At 44.4% G+C, this 21,853-nt stretch overlaps 1 protein-coding gene across 2 annotated transcripts in view; it reads left to right on the top strand.

The window, feature by feature from the left end:
• EPHA4 (EPH receptor A4) overlaps positions 1-21,853 on the top strand; it is a 90,598-nt gene that overhangs the window by 37,237 nt on the left and 31,508 nt on the right. For both annotated transcript variants that reach the window (XM_065748237.1, XM_065748236.1), the window contains one exon: positions 10,570-10,908. In XM_065748237.1, the coding sequence (XP_065604309.1) occupies positions 10,570-10,908 (339 nt within the window). The remainder of the gene's footprint in view (positions 1-10,569; positions 10,909-21,853) is intronic.

The raw sequence follows: 21,853 nt of genomic DNA, 5'->3' as shown, positions 1-21,853 counted from the left end.
TAATCGCTCAGTGTGACGGCACACTAATGAAGAAATAAAACACAGTATCAGAGATCCATTCTTCTAGCAGAAAGATAGACTGTGCTCCACTGGCTTGTAAAATCAGCTTTCTGTTCACTTGGAGAACTATTAGACCAGGTGAATAAAAGTAACATTAGGTAATTTGGGGAGAACACCTGGAATGGACAGAGGATTGATCCTTTCTTTGTTATTTCTAAACAGTTTTTAAGATGAAGAACTTCAGGCTTCTTAGGATGTGTTTTTGTAAAGCTTTGACCCTTGGCTATTGATTTCCTTTGCTAATAGGCTGTCTGGCCTCATCGCTTATCTTGCCTTCTAGGTTGGGAGGGGAGGACTGTTATGACTTCCATCCCAGTGGATGAAGAGGAATCAGTGAATTCCCTTTCCTTTCTCACTGAAGAGACACTCCAGAGTTTTCTGATTCCAGAGCACCACTGTCTGACATTTCTGTCCGTTGTTGAGTTGTAAAAACTGTGCCTAACGTTCAGTTCAGTCAGGCATCCAATCTAAACAAATAGCTCAGGCTCTGTGTTTAGCATTCTGCTCTGTTTAGCTCTGCTGAAGTGAACGGTTATGTCTGCCCTAAATCTACAGGAAAGGGCAGAATGTGGCTGGACATGAGTGTAGGAGACAGCGGGTGGTGTCAGAAAGCCAGGCATAGACACCCTGACTTGCACATACTTAACTGATGCCTCTTCTCCTTTGTGCTTGCCTCATGGGAATAATAATCATTGAGTCTGTCACCGCCAAGCTGCAGAGCCGCCCTGGATCTGCCTCATTGACCTGTGCCGGGATTTTAGACTTGGAATTCTGAAGCACAGCGGACTTGTCAGCTGTGTGTTTGGGTGTGGAGCTGGTATGATTGACCTCAGGTTCATTTGAGCACAAACTGAGGCAAACACAAATATTTTCCCTTCTGGAAGCATTGCAAAAGTTGCATTAAGGCAACTTTTCAAACCTGCTTTATATTTTAGTACTTGCTGAAGAGATGGGCCTTTCATACAGTTAGTAGTCCAATGGGGAATAAATTGCCTTACCAGCACACAAATCCATACGGCTGATTAATAGTCAGTCTCAACCACGATCCTCATTCTGGAGTTTCCTTCTCTGTGAGAATGTGGTAGGGAGCCTGATGCAGGCAGGTGCACTTGCCACCCAGACTAATGGGTGTTGGTCCCATGTCCCCACTGTTAATGAGTCAGGTTCTCAAACTGCTTCTTAACAAACAATACTCACATTATGAGCAAATATGGGACGGTTTTGTATTGTTTATGTTGTCCGTTCGATTCAGATTATTAATGATTTTTAATTGGGAGCCTTCTACAAAATAGAGATTACCAGGCTGTCCGGCTTGAAATTTGTCTCAGTAAGTGACCCTGAAAAATTTAGTCTGTTGTTCCACCCAAACAGTGACTGGTTGATTGGTATTTTGGCGTGGCCTGAAATATTTCTGAAACAGTTGCATTTAAGACAGTTTATACCCGAGAAGCTTAGAGATAATGAGGGTAAATTCAGTGAAATGCAAGAGAAAAGTGTCTGCTTTGAGAGGGCTTTCTCCAGTTCAAGTTATCAAGAAATCGAAGAACCTGACTTGATACAGCAAATGTCACTTAGTTGTCTTTACATTCACCTCTTCTAATTGAATTTAGCGCACTGCTGTATTTCCTCCAGAAAGTATATTGTTTTTAAATTACCATTTCAGTGCTATTACTCAAGGCCCCTGCTACTAATGCTTTCTGACAGTTATCAGCATAATGAACCATAATGAAATGATGAGCAATCTACAGTGGAAACTCGATGTGGATTCCACTAGAGCTGTGTGGCTGCTGTTAAAATTTGAATGCACGTTAAAATAACACTGTCCTTATCTGTTTCCAAGGTCGAGGTTTTAAAAAAGGTTGGAAAGGTCTCAACACTTTGATTTCATAAGTGTTACGGTCTACTATACGCCCTTAGCTCAGTCTGCTGTTGCACATTATTTATCTAAGAGAGGAATATTTGACCTGCATTTTCAGAAAAGAATGAATTTACCTACTTAATAACTGTGCTTGTGAAGGAGTAATTACATAGGAGCTGATTATTTGAGCATATGTTTATTATGATTGTTTATACTTCTAAATAAACAAATGTGCTCTTTTTCCTTCAGCTTAGCTTGTGCCTCTTCTAAATTTCCAGATAGACACTGATTATCACTGTTCTGGCTTTTACATAGAAGAAGAGGAAAGTGGGATACATCACATGGTCCTAAGGTGGCTGGTACGCTGTAGGAAGCTGTGCACTGACTGTGCCATGCTTTCTCCCCAGGATATTTGTTTTGGCACTGAGTCAGTCTAAGCTATGATGTAGAAGCCCACTCTCTGTAACATGAAGTATCTGCCAGTGCAGCCTCCGATCTTCAGAAACAAGATTTATGGCATAATAATTCTTCTGCACCTTTCTATATGTTCTCACATTTATCAAATTATTTTGTTCTTAAAGCACCATAAAAGATTGTTCATTATAATAAACAGTACGTCAGAATGTCTTGTACGGTGCAGTATGGCAGCTGCAGTATCAGAGCAGCGGGTAGACAGCATGGAGGCAATGATTTTTCTTCTCCAGGTACACGGGGGAAATAGTTCCTCAATTGCTGCCAGAGGCTTGTGTATGACAGGCATCCCAAAGGAGAAGGCTCTCTTTCTTCGCCTGTGCAGACAGACTGGGGGAATCAAGGGAACGCTGAATAAGAGGGAGTGGTTATAGCTTTAAGAGAGGAGACAGGAGTAATTTGACATGGTGTGCTTATAATCAGTAGACTTAAATTCATCTTTCTTTTAAATACAGCAACTGTTTATTAGTTGTCTTCTGATTTTCTCTCAGAGCCTTAAATTACCTGGGATGTTCATTCAATTAAGTGGGGGCTTTGATTCGGTTAGTCAGGACTCAGTTCTGTAGAGTCAATGGAGTAAATTAGAGGACTACCAGAGTAAGAAATCCAGCAGTTGAGCCAATGACAAAATTACATATTTCTCTGGTCGGATTTCTTCCCTGTCAAACTGTCAGACAACCTTCTGGTATTCACAGTGGAGTTTTTCTTTTTATCTTGAAAGAATGAGTGGACACATGGGATATTGTCTGCACCACAGCATAGGAGAGAAGATGGAATAATGTGTCAGGATACATGGTGCAGCAGAGTTCTTACATGGCAGTTTTTGGAAGAGAAGCCCTGAGCCCATATAGTGGCACCTGCACGCATCAGTTTTCCCACATTCTGCCAGCAGTAACTGGACCTCTTTGCTTAACTCCTTTCTGGAGAGAAGAGGAAATATCCATTGTATTGTTCTCTGTGGTGAGGAAACAAAGCCTATTGTGAAGCTGGTAACCAGGGTTCTTTGGCAGCTAAATAGGAAATCGTACATGCCAGTAAAATGGGCATTTTATCACTGGCACCAGTCCAGGATCCCTAGCTTGGCAGAACTCCCACTAAAGTCAAAGGAGTCTTGCCCGAGTAAATAAATTAAGAATTGTTTACCAAATCAGATGGCTTATTAAAACCCCATTGTAATGCTAAACATGCACAGAAAGGAGAAGAGAGAGAGAAAGGAGCAGATGACGGATATTTCAAGCGGCTGCTGTGTCTTGCGGACTGTTGACTTTTGTCTCACAAGCTATAAAAACACCTGATCTATAATGATAAATGATCAGGAAGAGCTGGGCAGTCAAGAAGTAAGGGTTGTCCTAGGTGCTGGTGCTTGTATAAACTGGCTACAGCAACAGGAGACATGCCCACAACTGCTGAAAGAAGCAATTAGTGGTCACAGCATATACAACTGTCACAGGAAAGTGTGTGCTTTATTTCTGAGCCCAAACTTACACAGCCCAGGAGTTTACTCTGCATTATAACTTGTCTTTCAGATAGGTAAAGATCAACAACAAGAGACTTATCTGAAGGGCTTCACAGCTCACACGCTGGAGCTTTATTGACAGCTCTGCAGTTGTCCATGTTTAATGAGGCCTGATGAAATGGAAAAAGGAGGCCAAGGTGCTCTTTCTTGAAGCTGTGCCTGGCACTGCTTTGCCAGATGTTTTAGTGAGACAAAGAGTTTAAAGACATCGATTGTTTAGTAATTGCTTTCTTTGCATCCACCCTGAAAATAGTAAGCTCTTTATTTCACACTCAGCCTTGCCTACAGGGAGACAAATTTTCAGATGATGATTGAATTATGATATTGATTAGAATCATTAAGGGCTATCTGTACAGTGATGGCGCCGGGGGTCACATGGAGAGCAGCAGTGGTCACGTTTGCTGACAGGAGAGCTGAAAGCCCTCGCACAGCCCTGTGCCCAAGTACCTGAGCTAACCCTTCAGAGGCACTTAATGTACTTCAAGTGGCATTTCATTGCTCTCTGTATGTGTGCTCCAAAGTTCTTTTGGTTTGTTCATTGTTTGGATCTTTTCTTCTCTACACCTCTGTATTTGTTCCCTTTATTCTTGTCGTGTTGTACACAAAAGCTGCCTCTCAGATCTTGTACTGCAGAAGATGTGCTAAACTTCTCACTGCTTCTGATGCCACGTTTCCAGTTAGGTTTTCCTGCCATTAGACAGTTGGAAGCTTACTTCCCGCTTCCTGCTGTTCCTGTAATTCATCAAAGACTTACTTAACTTCTAACAGCTTGTCTGTAGTATAGCTGAGGCCAAGCTGCTGATTCAAATCGGCCCGTTCAGACTAGGCTGCTTTTACGGTGCAGTGAATGGTAGCAGTCTGCCCTGTTGTATGAATCTTGTTTGTTATATAGCAAATTAGCTCAAGGTTTCTGAATATCCGACTTCCCTTTGAAATCGTTGGAGATGAAGAGGGTCAGCATCTCTCTGAAGCAGGCTCGTGAAGAGGATGCTTTTGTCAGCCTTGGTCTGAGGCCATTGAAGCTTACTCCCCTGTCTGACTGATTAACAAACACATCGTTGTCACTCTGCTGCATTTAGCAGTATGTTTAGAGGGTTTTCTCTGTTTTAGGGTAAAGTGAGAAAGATTCCAACTGTAGCAGGCTATCATTTTATTGTTTTTTGGAATAATTTTTAAACCTCATCAAGCCGAGGTCTGCTTTTTCTGCCTCAAAAAGCAGCAATATTTTCCTCAAGGAGAGTATGGGAATGGTTAAAGAAGATTAAAGTCTTTTCTACATGCTTGAGGTTTTCTGATGTCTGGTGGGAATTGCCAATGAAGCTTCCTTCCGATTTCACACTGTCAAGCAAATGCAGACTGAATGCAGGGTGACAGCCCACTTGAAAATAATTATCCATTGCCCTGGCTGCAGAGGCATCCGTTACCCAATAGAGAAATGTGCTTTTACACGCATGCACACACAGACTAAATTATTTTTTTAATCATTTTCTCCTTCCAGGACTGAAAAACCTCATCCTGCTCGTTACCATCCACATACATATCTTTTGAAAGCATCTTCCTTTTTTAAAAGGGTTACATTTTAAATGCACTGATCTGGTGACTGACAGGATGCTCATAATGAAGGCTTGCCTTCTTCAGGGTATATATTTGAAATATCTCCATTAGCACTTCCGTGGAGAGTGTGGGTTTAAGCTTGTGTTTTAAACAGATGTTCTCCCGCAGATATATCTTTCAGTGTAATAAATAATAACCATAATGTAGGCTAATAGTACATAGATGTGGTTACAGTCCAAATACTGATGATATTAGTGTAGCCCTTACTGGGTAATGTTGCTGCCAAAACGATCCACTGTCACCTTCAGTGACTGAGGATGAAGTGGCACACAGAAAGATGCTCCTGGCACAGAGCCTCTGCCAGGGACAGCTGTGATGGTTGTACCTGGCTAGGGAGAACTTTGTTCTCAATGTTGTGTGAGTGGATCAGTCCAAGTCCTGAATTCACTTTCAAGGTAGTAAATGTCAGAGCCCTGTGCTGAGGCGCTTTTTGGTTTGCTCTGTGGTGTTTTTCTATTTCAGCCCAATACTGTAGCTTATCATGGTTACTCAGATCCACTAAAATTGCCCAGACTGAAGCCCACTGCTTTAATCTTCAACACTTTGTTTATGGGGCCTCTGAGAATAGGAGCAACAAACTTTTATTCACCAATAGCTTTAGTGAGCAAAAGCTGTCAGCTCTGCAGCTGTCACAGGGGATGAAACCTCAGTGAGCTGCTCTGAAGGCCAGCCCAGCGTTTGGGGCTGCTGTTGTTGGCAGTGGGCTTCTGGCTTCAGTCAGCCTGGGGCAGTGGGGAGCATGTCTGGTCATTCTGTGGGACCGCAGAGTCTCTCAGGAGCTGTTTCGCCTGGAATCATTTCTTTCTTTTCTCCTTTCACAGCCCTTTAATCCACGCCTTCTAACCATACACTGTTGCTGAACTAAATTAACTGGTTTAGTGAAGTCAGTATTCTCTATGTCAAACAAGTCTGTCTGGTCTGGATGTAGAAAACTGTAATTGAATTTACTGCATACACCCACAGAGGCTTCCAGAGAAGCACTGTGCTGGGCAGATCAGTAATAAAAAATAAAAAAAAAAACCCACGTAAAAGCAATGATATTAAAACCTCTGTCACAGGCATTTGAATGCAGTTGCCCAGCACAGCACACCTGCAGTTCAGCCCTTGGATCACAGGGCAGTTGTTTCGTGGGCTTGTCTGCAGCCAGCAGGGCCGTGGCCGTGTGCCTGCCAGGCTGTGCCTGTCCACGCAGGGGCTCACAGCAGCAGTCCCAGCACGAGTGAGCAGTGCGTGCAGTCTGTCGGGCAGGAGGCTGTGTGCTTCGGCCTCGTGACTTGGAGGGGCTCACTGCATGTGGTACCTTCCCTTTGTGGGTGAGGCTGATCTCTGTTCTGAAGTCTGAACGTGATTCCTGTGCAAATAGTTCACAGAAATGGCCTGTGCTGCGTGGGTGCTCCCTCAGTCCCACAGAGCGGAGCGGGGCTCACTGTGGGACGGGGAAGCTCCTGCGGCCTGCCCAGGGAGACCTGTCATCTGCAGAGATGGCGCGGATAAGGTGGCACGGGGAGGTGTCTTGTGATCTGGCAGGAAGCAGGGAGCCGGTCGGGTGATGATTCCTATCTTTGTCAGGGATTTCGACAGCCTTGTATCAGCCTTGCAGGGGCTTGCAGAGCGCCTTGTCAGAACGGAGGGAGCGAAACAGTAGTGGGTGAAAAATGCAGCCTGAGGTTGTAGTAAGAGTGCTAAAGTGCATCAGCCCTTTTAGTATACATCAGTGCTTGTGCTGTTAACTCCTTAAAAACTGTACTCTTCCTGAATACTCATTTGACAGGGGGTATGGTACTGCCAGCCAGACAGATCTGTCTGTCCGTTGGTAAAGAGACAGACAGATAGATGCAAAGCCTATAGGTTATTGCAGCAAGAGAAGGCAAAACATGCATTGCACAATGCATTTAAGTAAATCTAATAGGAGGGTTGAGGAAGATAGCGAGATTAGTTTGACAAAGATTTGTTGCTAAACACACTCTGTAGAGTTCCCTGAGCCCAGACGTAGTGAAGTTGCTCCACCCCAGGCCTTCCATTTGCTTCGTGGCTCAGCTGATTTTGATGGCTTTATTGTGAAGCAAGGTTTGTGGAGCTCCAAGAGGGAATAAAATGAAAACCTCCATTCCCTCTGTTCCCCTGTGCCTGCTTATGGTGGTGCTGAATGGGCAGCTGAGGGATCCTGCTCTCAGCCTCGGTGCTCATACCCTCAGGTCCCTCTGTGGTATGTCCCTCGTGCAGGTCCCTCTCAGTGCTGTTTTGCTGATGCCTGCAGCCTCCCACGGCCACGAAAGGGTTTTCCTCTCCTCTGGCAGGGCTCTGTTGTCAGAAACAAAGCAAATCCTGATCACTATTGAAGGAGCAGATACGCCCTGTGTTTCAACATCTGAAACCAGGCCCATCAATCTGAAACTGTTCCCCACTCCCAGTGCCAACAGCTCCATTAACAACTATGCTCCAGAAAGAAAGGAAATTGCTTTTCCCCTCACTGCCATGTCAGCCCACCATTTGGAAACTCCCCCGCATCTTCCTTTTCATGCTGGAGGTGGTGTGCTCATCTCTGTGACCTGCAAGCATCTGCTTCCCTGGTTTTCCGCTTCGCTGCGTCTCTGTTTAGACACTGCTATGCCCTGTCCCACATACTAATTACTGACTTTTTGCTTCTGAGGAGCTTGATTCATTCTGGCACATTTTCCCACGTGAAACTGGACCTAGAGCCTTGGAAAATATCTTAATGGACACTGGAGTAAGTCTGAGATTAACCCCAAGTCGGCTGCTGTGTCTGAGCTAACAGGCATGTCTTTAGGACTATGGGCATGGCAGCTCCCGGGGAGCAGAGCCTGGCCCTAGAGCGATCCCAGCTGTGGGCAGTGCAATGGCAGCAAGGTAACACTGCAAGAAAAAAACTCTTTGCTTTTCCCTGTCTGAGTCTCACTGTGTAGTAGTTGCTTTTTGCATACTGGGGTTTTGTCCCTGGATGTCCTCAGTGTTGCTGATGTTTAGACCAAAATTGAGGCTCACAGCCCGGTGGTACAGCAGCAGGAGTCCTTGTTGCAGTGGCTGGGCTGTGGTCTGTCTGCTTATGCAGTAAATCTGCCTGCCAGCCCTGGTTTGCCTGGAGACGGTACTTCAAAGGTTTGGCAGGGAGGGAGGATTTCTCTCCTCTCAAAATGAATATATTAATTTTGTATTTGTGAAGTTGAGCACAGAGAAGCAATCCTTGTTCAGCTGCTCTTGCAGCAGAGGCTTTCATCTAGGCACTGATGATAAGTAGTAGGTACATTGGACCTCTGTGTCATTTAAGACTTTACTTACCTATGTGCCTCTCTCCAAATCCAAATACTGTGTCCATTTAACACGTGTTACATCCTGGCAGCTTCAAGCACGGGGCCAAGGATGCGATGCAGCCCTCAAGGCCTCCCCCTCTGCGGTGTGCTCAGAGCTCAGCCTTCCCTGTAGCTGCTGCTGCTGAACCCAGGCAGCCACGATTCCTCTTCTTCACCATTACCTTTTGATGGCTTGACCTCTTTGCTGCTACACTGAGTCACTTTATGATTTCAGCAGAATTTCACTGTTATTTATTCAGTTCCCAGTTAAGCCTGATGGGTGCTTTTGTACCTTTGGCATACGAGAGACTGAGATTAATTTATTTACATAGTTAAAATAACTATTGATTCTGGCTAATTTTTTTTTCCAATTTCTTAACATTAGACAAATAATAAGAATGAAAAATCTGGAATTAAACTTGTAAGAACTTCCCTTCCTTTCTGCCAGCAGATCTAGTTGAACATTTTTGAATTCCAACCATCGATAATATTTTGAGAAATTTAAGAAGCTTTCACAAGCTCTCCAGTGTCTTGGATCGAAAATTGAATTTGTGACTTCCTACAAAATTATTTCCGGTATTTTACTGGTAATAGCATCTGTATTTAAAGCCTCAACCACGCGTAATGACTAGGGATTGCCATCTTCACTGCAGTCTGGTTTGGGTGGTTATATTTTGCATGCTTCGTTCTCACCCTGTTCCATTTCTGCTAGGTACTGTATTTTACCTTGTGTCCTGTCCCGCAGTATTGAGTGTGTAGTTCAGAGAGCCATTGTGCTCAGTGCCAGAAGGGGCTGCGGAGCTTTAAGTGTTGTATAAAATCCTTCATCTGTTTCACGGGGTTAGCAGGAATCATTCTTGTTAAATTTAAGGATAGAAAAATGTGTCTCACCTCAACTGTATTGAAGTTAGATTAAGGATCACAGGATTAGCTCCTCTGCATTTTTAATGTACTTATTGGTTCAGGACCTGCGGGGATTGAAGCATATAGATGAGGTCTGTGCCTGTGCCTGGGCTGTGGAGCAGTCGGCAGTGCTGGGCTGGGCAGAGCAGCCATTTCCAACACAGCAGGCCTCTGCCCCACACCTGGCTCACGCCCATTGTGTGAGGAGCGTGGGGGACCTTGCTTGGTGCCTGACTGCTCCCCACACCCTGTGCTGGAGCCAGCCAGGCAGCACACCTGCAAGACGTGGGTCTTTGTCTCCTGCCCTGTGCTGCAAGAGCGCTGGTACCGTGGGATTCAGCGTTTGCTGAGTGCCGTCTGACATCAATTTGTGTGGAAAATGTTGCAATTCTGTTCCTAAGGAAAAGAATAAATACTGGATGATCAACAATTTCAGTGGATGTCTGCCTGTGTGTAATGGGGAACTCTGGAAATCTCAAAGTGGTGGTTTGTGCATTTGATGGTTTGCTCAGGAGATCTTGAAAAATGAATGTAAACTACACCAAATGGTTACGATTTCAAAACAAGTCTAAGCAGCGCAAGTGAAAAATGCAGCTCATGTTTGGTTGTGGTATGGGGCTTTTAGGTTAATTCAGAGCTGGAAAATACTGTTACTTCATCAGATGAGGAGATTAAAAGTTGTCCTACTAGTTAATTTTCCATCTTCATTAAGAAACAGAGAAGTAAAATTTGCATGGTCTCTGCTATCACTGGCTTCTTTGGGATTGCCCACGCAGGGCCATAAGTCTGAATATGTGACGTCCTTGCAGTTACTAAAAGCTAAAACTTTTCCTTACTAGGCCCTCCGTCCGCACCCCAGAACCTGATTTCTAACGTCAACGAGACGTCAGTGAACTTGGAGTGGAGCGCCCCACAGAACAAGGGAGGACGGGAGGACATCTCCTACAACGTGGTGTGCAAGCGCTGCGGGGCAGGGGAGCCCAGCCGCTGCCGCTCCTGTGGCAGTGGTGTGCATTTCAGCCCCCAGCAGAACGGGCTGAAAAACACTAAGGTTTCCATCACTGACCTCCTGGCACACACCAACTACACCTTTGAAGTCTGGGCAGTGAATGGAGTGTCCAAGCACAACCCCAGCCAGGACCAAGCTGTGTCGGTCACTGTGACAACTAACCAAGCAGGTAGGAACCTAAATACACTTTTGATCACTGTCTCTTTTGCCTGGTTTTAGTAAACCTGTGGTTTCCATTACCTTTTGCACGAAATAATGAACCCAGGGTACCTTAAGATGCAAAACTGGATCAAACCCTTATTTTCTGGGTTATTTATATGGATAGTTTAAATTCTTTAGAGCTGTAAGAGCTCTGAAGGGGGTTTGACTGGTGTAGCTGGTTGCAGAACTGTGCTGCAGCACGCTGCAAGGACACTGGGAGGCATTCTGTGGAAGCAGAACAGCACAGCTGCTGTGGAGGATGCAGAGGGGACAGAGGCAGGGCTGCTCAGCAGCTCAGCCCCTCCTCAGTAGACCCAGCACATGGGCACGGATGCGTGCGTGGTGTTTGCAGAAAGCAGAGCACACGCTGGGGAGCACAGCACTGCACTTGTGCCTCCTCCTAGAAGGGCTGGGTGAGATTCAGAAAGAGTGAGTAGGTGCTCACTTGCCTGCATGTTAGCTTTCCTCTCCCTGCAAAGTCAATTAGCTTCTGCCCCACTATTAAATAAATACCTCCTTAACCTGCTGCTAACAACATTTCAATTGATCAGACCTGGCATTACTTGAGAAAGCCTATATGAGCTTTCATCTTCCTGCTGGCTGACTTTTGCATTTCACTCATCTGGAAGAGTAAAATGCTCTTTCTGTTTATACCTGGTTATTTCAGATACCCTAAGTGCTTCCAGTTTTTTCTGTTCCTGTGCTTGACCTAACAGAGGTTGCAGCAGAACAGGGCTTAGCTTTGATGATCATTTACATGATTTTTTCCTTTCATTACTTGAGAATATTTCTTGTTTGCAGATAACTAGGGTTTCAAGCACAGGATCCCAGTTCAGTTTTTAATTTAATGAACAGAATTATATACATTTGAATGTGACACTCTTCTATATGCAAATTAAATGTACAGACTGTGAGACAGGCTACAAGACTGTCAAACCTGTTATCTAATTGCTAGCAGCACTGATTGCCTTCAAGTCCCACAAACGTTGCAAGCATTCAGCACCTTGGAGCGCAGCTTACGGGGCTGTCATTTATCTGTAGAGTTATGGTGTAAGAGACAATCTGAATATTGTATATTCTGGGGATGCTGGACTATGGGTACTGTGAATTTTGTTTCCGAGTAGAGGCACATATAAAGTAGGTGTGTGTGATCAAAACTTGCAAATCCAAGCCATAGTCCAGCATGCTTCAATATTAACAGGGAGAGGTGTGTTTAATTTTGCAGTCTCAGTTGCAAGCAAAATTGTCAAGTCCCAATTGAAGCTCCTTTGAGGATCTGGTCCGCTGATTTTGTTCTTTACGTGCGCAGTTGACAGTACAATGGTACAGTATCCCCTTTAAATTATAACTCAAAAATCAAAACTGTCTTGACTGCTGAAATGACAGAGTCCTAGGAGAGAGCTTTGGGAGAACGCTGTCATATGCTGTGCGAGAAGAAAGGGTTGAGAATGGCAGCAGGGGCAGTGTTTTTGTGCTGTGAATGCCTAGCGAGGAGTACTTCTGACTGATTCTGGCATGTGTAAGGATTAGTGGATGCATATATGCATAAATGAGTGGCATCCATCTACCGTGTGAAAATTCCACCATCTTATGCTTTAATATGCAAACCGAGATCTGATTGAATATGCAAATAAGAATTGATTTTGTTTATTATCCATGAGTAGCAGTTTTCACATCAGGAAATTTGTATTTTTGCCAACATTTCCAATTATAAAACAGGCCCAGTCTATCAAATGCTTCAGAGGGCTGGAGAAAACTACTGGTATATGTGAAAATTAACTCCAGGGTGCTCATTTTCTCCTGTTCTTTGCACAACTTTGTGTATTTTTCTGCATAGAGGATCTAAGTAGAAATCTGTGTCCTAAACCTATAGATCTCAGCCAAAATAAATAGTACCTGCATATGCAAATAATCCCATTGATTTCAGTGAAACTACTTGCCTGAGTAAAGATTTGTAAAGTTGGGCCCTTGGGTTTTACGAGTACTTATCTGTTTAATCATTGTAAATGTGTGTCTGGGGTGCAGTAAAATTCCAGTGCCACTCATTTTCTTTCACTATATTTCATTATAAAGAAATCATGTCATGATAGAGCTCTGCCATAGGCACGTTTTTGATTTTACACCTTTCTCATACTAATGTAAAGCAACTTTGGTTTCATTGCAGGAATTTCTTTTTTTAAGAAAGATGAGAATCAAACTCCTCTTTTCACAAAACTCTTTCCTCGTTTTGCTGATCAAAACAAAGCTACCAAAACAGAACATCTGTAAAGTACTCTGTCATTTTTGGTATCTGTGTGCTTTCCAACATTTGATAGAAAAAAAAGAAATATGTTAGCGTGGTTCTTTAGTGATGTGAGCAGTGCTTTCAGGTCAGATCCTGGGGAATTTGCTGTCGTTGTTTGCAGGAAGCACATCTTAAATTCTGTAGAGATGATGAGTATGCAATAGACGAGGAGATGCTTCACCAGCCTCAAACTGACCTCCCAGATATGCAGCCATATAATCTGCAAAAAATATATATTGAAATTTTGGAGCACGGTTTTTAATGTTAGAATCAGAAATCCCGTTCCGTGTGTGTTTGCTTGCACTGGTGCCAGCCCATAAAGAAGGTGTGCATTTGGAGGCACAGAGAAAGCAACGAGAAATCAGTTACTGGTGGATCCAGCACAAAACTGAGGAAATGTGCTGCAGTGACACAAAAGGTGCAGTTGAAAGGCACAGGTGTTTTTTTGTTTGCTTTTGCCGTTTTACTCCTGGAGATAATGAAATGAGGCTGTTTACTTTCTACCTTTGTTTAGAAACTCTATTCGGTTTCCAGTACTGTAGAAAAATGTTTAAATGAAAATAAGCTTTTGCCATTCAAAGTGGGATCAAATAGCGTTTGAAAAAGTATTTTTCCTGTGCTTCCTTCGAAAAGATTCTGGGATTTATGGCATTTAAAAAAATTAAAAAAAAAAAGAGAGAATATAAATTTTGGGCTTAGAACCAAGTAAACATTTCTATCTCTAGGAGATAGATGACATTGTAAGAATTTTTTAACAGTGAATTCAGCTTGCTATTATGCATGTTAGATATAATAATTTTTTTGAGGTTTTTGAGATTGGAGCTGCCACTCTTTTCCTGCATTAGATGAAAAAGAAATTAAAAAAAGCAAAGGGTGGAGCTCTGAGCTGTTGGAACTGGCAGCCAGCACCTCACACCAGTGAGTACTGGGATATATTGGGGAATTCTGGTACTGAGGGTCCCTCCCAGCAGCAGTGACTTTTGTGTGTGGCTGTTTTTGCTCAAATGAAGTCAGCATTTCATCCAACCCTAACAAATGTGAAACAATGCGTGGAGGAGATGCAGCGGCACCTCCATCCTCCATCCGGTGCTGCTCAGAGGCTGATTGCAGTGAGGAGCCCTACCAGGCAGCTGACTGAACAGCTCAGAGATCTCCAGGCTCCCTTTCTATTTTTTTCTTTCCTTTTCACTAAGGATAATGCCCTGAAGCTGTTCAAAATTAAAAGTAAATCTCTCAATAGAGAGACCTTGTTCACAGCAAGCAGGAAGCTTTTGTTTTTTCAGAGGGGCACCGAACACTTTGAGTGTTACTGAGCAGCTGAGTGCCCAGCAGCCGTGCTGGCTGTCCTGTTTGGCTGTGTGCGTGGCCGAGGGCTCGGGATTCAGGTCCAGGTTTGCTAAGGGATGGGCTTCGTTGTTGCTCCTTTGCTTTCAGGTGTTAAATGCTTGATATTTCTGAGTAAACAGACTGCCTGGTGATTTGTTACCTTGTTAGGTATCTCGGGGCTCAGTGCATCCTTAAGTGGACCGTCTCAGCTAGGTGGAGAAGGATATGCCAATTAGGATGAAAAAAGCAGGCTAAGTAAATTAACTTACTCTTTTCCCACTGCATCAGGCCAGCTATTTTCATGCCTCCTGTACTGAGGATCAAGAACCGATCTTACGAATGTCTCAGGCTCCCTGTCCCATTTCTCCCCTTCTGTGCTCACCTCCCTTCTGCCTCCTTTGTCTCCGATCCCCACGTATGCTTGTCTAGCTGTCTGTTGCCTGTCTCCTCTCCATCTCACAGCAGAGCAGTGTGGCTAGCGTGCTGCCATCCTTCTATGCCTCTGGGGTACTCCTGAGTCCCTCGATACCACCCAGAGCCCAGCCCCATTCCCAGTCACAAGAAAGTGGGTCACGGTGCCACTGGGAGCACTGCTGGGCGTGCCCATGTGGATGGAGGATTCTCCTGGGATGACCAAACTGTGGTGAACCCAAAATACTGATATTCAGCACAGGGAAGGAAAATGTCAACTGCTACTCAGGTTTATTTAGCCTTTAGGTCGGGATGTTTGTTTGTGTTCTTAATTCCATTAGTATAAAACAAAAAAATCTGAAGGATACCTGGAGGCTGCTGATGTTGTAGGTTAGAAGGGAAGGTGGAAGAAGTAGGAGCTGCTTGCTTTCCAATGACTCGCAGGTTCTAATGCACTTGTTAATAGAGGATATATTCCCATTTTGTGTTTCAATGGATCTCCTTTGAAAGCCCACGTTTCTTTTCAAATGTTGATTAGCATTCCTCACATGTTGTGCTGAACAGCGTGCAAAACACATATAGGGTCTCACATTCTGCCAGTGTGGTTTAGCATGTGCAGAACTGAATCTGCAGTCAGTAAAAATTCATGGCCGTGCATTGCCCTTGGTCAGTGTGCACTGCATATATCGACAGAGTAATAGTTGCTCAGGCAGATCAAAAGCAAAACATGCCAAAGCCAGTAAACCTCAGCTTTCAGTATGTTCTTTTTAACGTGCTCCTTTCCTGGATATTTATAACTATCTATAAAGAATCGCTCTATAGTGAAACATCAAAAGACATTGTTAATTAGATTTCAATTGCAGAATTTTCTTTATGTGACAGCATGAATACCCTTAAACTACTTCTTGCAAATAAAATTAACAGATGCTCTGAGGATTGACACTGCCCTTCCCAGGGCCTTCAGAGGCTCCGGGCGGGTGGACTGCCCAGCTCCTGCTTCCCTCCATTGCCAGTTACTGGTTCCCTGTGGCTGAAGGATACACAGAGCCCGTTCCTGGGGCTCCAACCAGGAGGAAGCTCATGCTGGTACCTGGGCACACACGAGTTCACGCAGCACCCTGCCCACCACAGCCCGTTCCCCAATAAGGCTGATTTAAAAATAATCCCTCAGCAAACAGCTGGGTGCAGGCCAGATGTCCAGAGCACGGGATGTGCTTCGTACTTCTGGCTGCTGTGGGTTTATTTATGCAAAATGCCCGTCTAATGGAAAAGGGGAGTTGCGAAGGGGTGTTGTTATGTTGCCTTAAAGATGTTTGTACTGGGGGTGATGGATCAGCAGTCTCCTTGTTCCTCAAATGGAGCTGTGTCAGGCGTGAATTCAATGGGGAAAGAGATTCAGAACTGGTAAGCAGGGGTGATATGAGAGCGTGACACTCCGAGTGATTTGTTGCAGCATCTTGCCGAATTCCAGGCTAATTGTATGCAACTTTCTCGTTTTGAATCTAAACCAGTGTGGTTTCTAAGGCTTTGCACTTATCTGCTAGACATAATTAGCAACCCCTCCCCTCGTTTTTCAAGCAGAAGGGCTGGGACAAGTTGTCAGCTGCTGTGGGGTTCCACCTGCCCCGTCCGTCCTCGCCTGGCTTCTCCAGGGAATTTGGCTCCCGCTGTGGAGATTTGCATCAGAGGGAGTTACCACAGGACTTCTGAAGCAAACCAAATAATGTCTTCTGGGAAACCACAGGCCTTTCAAATAGAAATGTGATGGGAGATCCATGGAGATAAGTGATCCCAGCAGAAGAAATTTGGGAATTGTGTGGAAGCGAGCAGTCAGGAATGCTTTTGGATTGGCAAATTTCAGTGTTAAGCGTGAGATTCCTTCGTGTCCCTGGGATATCAACTGCTGGCCGCTTCACGTTTCTTCCCCTGCACATTTAATTATGTGTGTAAGGTAATGTGTGTGCGTAAGGGGCTTCTCCAAGCTGACAGATGCAAGTGGGAGTTTCGTATTAACAGCTCTGTTCTTGCACAGGCTCCAACTGATGGCCTGTAATAAATGTGCAGTTGTAGGTATACGTGCTGCCGCCTTCAAAACAAAACTGGGAAAACTATTGTTGGGAGGGATTAAATTATTGTTTTAAGGTAACTGCAGCTTTCCACTAAGGAATAATAATTTAAAAAACAATTGCCTGCTTGCTGGCAAAGCCGTCTGCACCACCCATTTCCATGAATTTGTATTCAAGGTGGGGGATACGAGTCTTGGTCGGAAGGGAAAAAAAAGAGCGCTTTCTAAAGATCCTTAGTAAATAACCAGCTTCAGGGTTCAGTGAGCAGCTCAGACAAGTTGTGTGTCAGGTAGTGCCAAGGAGTAATTGCAGCATTTAAATAAAGGTTTGGTCACACTGTTGAAAGGATCTCATGTTTGCTTTGGAAAATGGAGGTTGCTACATATCCACCTTTGGAAAAAGGTGTTTAATTTCAGGACTGGTTGGTATTGACCATATTTATAGTTAGAGAAATTTACTTTCAAAAGGCATCCAGTGTGTTCAAATTCAGCACTCAGCTATGGAGGTATGGATGAACAGTTGCTAAACCAGCAGGGATCGAGGTGCGGTCCTGGAGCTCTCATTTGCTTTGGAGCATTTAACTGCTTGTTTCCTTCCACCGGCAGTGCGCTGCCGCTGCTCGCTTGCTAACCTTGCATCCAGTCTGAGCACATCCCTACAGCAATTTGCAAGGAAATATTTCCATGTGGAAGGAGTCCTGGCCCAAGAGTATCTGTGGCTACCAAATGTTTAGCTGGGCTTCTAAATCTTCTAGGTGTTTTTGCAGCTGACTAAATTCATGGGAAAGCAGCCAGAAAGACAGCAGAGTCCGGTCTGTAGTTGAGCAACAAGAAAAAGCTCGGGAGAACTTTATCAAAGCTTCCATTAACCCCCCGCTGATGTCCTCAAACAGGATTTTTTTGAGAGAGTGGAAACACAAAAGCTGGGCTGCACAACTGCCCCTGTGTGTCCATTCAAAGGCTTTAAATCCGCACAGTTACTAATTAAAATGCCATGCAGGGCAGTGCAAATAAACACAGTCAGTGCCTGAGTCCCAAAGTTTCTGCCCCGGCTTGGTTTGAAGGGCAGGACACTGAGCTGACCTGGCAGGGATGGGCAGTGCGGCCCCGCGTGGTGCAGATATTCTGTCCTTGTGTGAGGAAGTGCAAAAAGTGTCGAGCCCATCCATATGCATGAAGTGCTATTCCCAGAATGCCTAACCGAGACAGCCTGCTATTTTTTATTTATTTTTTGCATAGCATTGCGTTGAGCCATGAGAGAGGACTAAATAGAGCTGTGGCATGTCTGCAGGATCTCTATAATCATGTTTGCCAGGTTTTGGAGGACATCAGAATGCTGAGCACACGAGTGAATACTTCTCCTTTCATAGAGAAACGTCACTTCAGATTTAGCCCCACGTGTGAACTGGCATGCAGGGAGCACTTTATTATCGTGGCAAGGCTCCAGTGGGCTTCCCCTCCCAAACAAAGCAGGCAAATGCAGAGCCTCTCTCTGCCACTACTTGAAGGATTTCATGGCGTCGTCTTAGATTAACGTAATCTGCCTTCATTACTAAATTCGGGAACTGGGATCCCAGAAGCCTAAGCAGTGTGCTTGGACAACAGGTTGAGGGTCTGTGAAAGCTGTGATCTGTAATCGGATGGTGACAAAAAATGACAATGTTTAAATTTTTTTAGTACAGTCCGGAGTGGCGTAGGAAGCTGTGGCATCTGTATTTTATGCCCTTGGTCGTTGATGTTTTAAGCTTTCCTGTATGGAAAAGTCCTACTGAACTCAAAAGGAAATTATAACATTTGTCTCAGCTCTCTGAGCTCTTCCTGTAGGATTTATTAGGATTTTTATCCCTGCTATTGAATTCTATTACTCGTCTTAAAAAGAAGATTGACTGATTCTGATTTTTTATTAAATACTTTTACAGTTCAATAAAATCTTTGGTTTTGTCTACATTAAAATCCATTGAAAGTATCCTTAAAACTGTAATGGGCTTTGGATATAAATGTCTCTCAGTTTTTTAGATTTTTGAGGACTAAAAGGAAAGCGCTGAAGCTTTTAATTAGCTTTTTATTATTTTTAATTTTCTGTGTGCCGCTAAATGGCCCCATCAATAAATAATAGAACAAGACAATTTCAGCTAAGTGAAATCAGAAGGAAGAGCAGGCTGGAAAGGGTACCTCTATATGAATTGAGTTCTGTGCGTTGTCCATTTATTTTAGCAAACAAATAAAGGCATGATCTCAAGACAGCCCACTCCAACGGCTCCCGAGGAAGATTGCACTTGTCTAGATAACATAGTGCGTTCTTTAAATCTGTCCTCTGAATCAGCCTCAATTTATCTTTCTTAGCATAAAGGAGAGTGCGGATGGAATGGCTGCACCCTTCCCTCTCGTTTATCAGGGTACTCTGTGCACATCAATAAGGCAGGAGGAGGAGAGGGAAGCGCGGGCGGCTCAGAGCTCCGTGCCAGGGGCTGATCTGCCCTGTGTGGGCATGGGGGGCTGTGGAGAGGTGTGGGCTCCGCCGTGCTGCTGCCTGGTGTGCAGCACAGTCTGGTGTGCAGCCCTGCGGTGCTCCCAGCTTTGCACTTCTGCTTGCACACCAGCACTGCTGGAAGGTGCAGCTGCAGTCAGGCGCCTGCAGGAAGTACTGTTGGAGCAGAGTGGGCTGAGTGCAGAGGGACAGTTGTTTGGCACTGCTTGCAAGCAGTTTGGTTTGTCTTGAAGCAGAGAATATTTCTGTGCACTAACAAGCTGCAGCCATCACCAGTCAGAGGGGCTCTGCAGCACAGAGATGTCCTACCTTGGGCCAGAATGATCCTTAAGTAGAGGCTACCAGCTTCATCTGAATCAAATAGGAAGATAATCAAATTCGTGGACCTGGTGATGAGAAAACAGAACTAGAAAGCTCTTTGCATGCTGTCAGAAGAAGGAGTGACTTTGAATTGAAAATTTTGAATCAAAGTTGTGTTTTTCATTGCAATCCCCATCAGCTGCAGCCCATGAGCACCCTAGGAGGGCTGCTACAGGAGTGCCACAGCTCCTATTGATGGGAACCGGGTGCTCCTGGGGTCCTCCTGCTGTGCTGTGATATTGATGATGAGCAAAGGAGTCAGCATGTGTCTTTCTGTGCGATGGCTGAGCTGATTTGGGACTGTTGCTTTCCCAGGATTTGGTTTGCCCAGCACTGTAGGTCAGTACTCCTCCAGGAGTCAAACAGAGCGGCATTCTCTGTACAGCCCCAATCTTCAGAACCCTCAGAGGTTGTTTTTTTTTTAATTATTTTTTTTTCCAGGATTTATACTGGCACTTGCATTGCACAATAAGTTTTAACAACTGTCCTTCCCACCAAGGCAGCCACTCATCGTATCTAGTTGTTACTCCATTTAGGACTTTTCTAACTGCCACACTTTCTGAACAAATAATGCACTGGTTTTCAGTGTCTAGCATAAAACTAAAATAATGAAACCCCTATGTGAGTTTAAGTACGTACCACCTATGATGTAATTAGTTACTGACATGATGAGCTAAGATTTTAATTTCGAGGTCTGTGTTTCGAGAAGCTTAAGGCTCTTCCCCAGTTTGTCCCTCGCCAATTTTTTTTTTTTTTCTGAACAACAAACTTGGTGTGGCTTTGGTTTTCCAGCAGCACTGTGTGCAGAATATGGTTCTCTTTTTCTTCAGCTCTGCTTATGGTTTTTAATTTCCTGAGAAATCTGCATGTTGCAGTGAAGGAAAATGGCTCTGAGAGGAACAGTGAGTGTGATGGCCCAGCAGATCTTGATGTGCTGCTCTCTAATTCTCCTTGCTTTTCCAGAATCACAAAGCATCTTTTCTTCCAGTCAGGAAGAAGATCTTTGATGGGGTGCCCTAGAACCATGAATGTCCAGGTGCTGTCAGAGCAGCATCCTCCACAGAGGACATCGGGATCACTTTCTGTGTGCCCAGAAGACCTGAACTGCAGGCTCAGGAAGGCACATTTGGGACAGAGCCCGCAGGTGCTGCTGGAGCCCAGCACTTGGGTGTATCAGAGCAGGAGCAAAGTGCTCCTGCCTCTCTCTCCACATTCTTGGCATTTTTTGGTGGTGGATGATAGATCTGAGAAACCCGAATGGAACATTCTAACTCTCTGCTATTACTGTAGCACTTCAGAAGCTGAGACAATGTGGCCAAATCTATCTATTAAAATAGCAAATACCACTTTGGGAAAATGAGTCATAACATTTATTTATTTTGTTTAAAGATGCTTCAGTATTTCTAAAGCACATAAGTGGTGGGGCAGAGGCTTTTATTTGTCAGAATTTCAGAAAAGCTTTTAAGCAGTTCTTTACAGAATCTGATATTCGTAATGCTGAGAATGAGTGATGGAAGATATTATGTAATACATATGTATCATCTAGATATCCCTGTTTAAAGTAAGTAAAAAGTAACCGTGTGAGAATGGAAGAGAACAGCATTACCATGTGTTGCCTTGGGTAGTGAGTCCCACATTTGCCCCTTCGTGGCTCATGCCTGGTGGTTTGGTGTGAGTGTAGAAAGGGGCAGCGAGCAGGAGCGGGTTCTGTCAACAGGTATAGGCATGAAGTGTCAGATGACTGCTGTCCTCTGTGTGAGAGGAAGGGTTGCCCCTTTGGGATATTGATAGGAGCAGAGCCAATATGTTTGGTGTCGTTTCATTGATTGTTGATGCATTATCACATGAGGATGGGCAGCTGCACAAGCCAAGAGGTTCGCAGGGCAAAGAAGCAGAAAGTAAATTCATTGATCCTGTAGACTTTACGAACAGCATTAGCTCCCACGTCAATTAGCTCCTAAAGCATTTGCAGCCATGTC

This window comes from Cyrtonyx montezumae, unplaced genomic scaffold, assembly GCF_038088225.1.
Source record: "Cyrtonyx montezumae isolate F1298 unplaced genomic scaffold, pur_monq_1.0 scaffold_5, whole genome shotgun sequence".
In the NCBI taxonomy this organism is placed as follows: Eukaryota; Metazoa; Chordata; class Aves; order Galliformes; family Odontophoridae; genus Cyrtonyx; species Cyrtonyx montezumae.
This window is presented reverse-complemented; position numbering and strand designations above follow the sequence as displayed.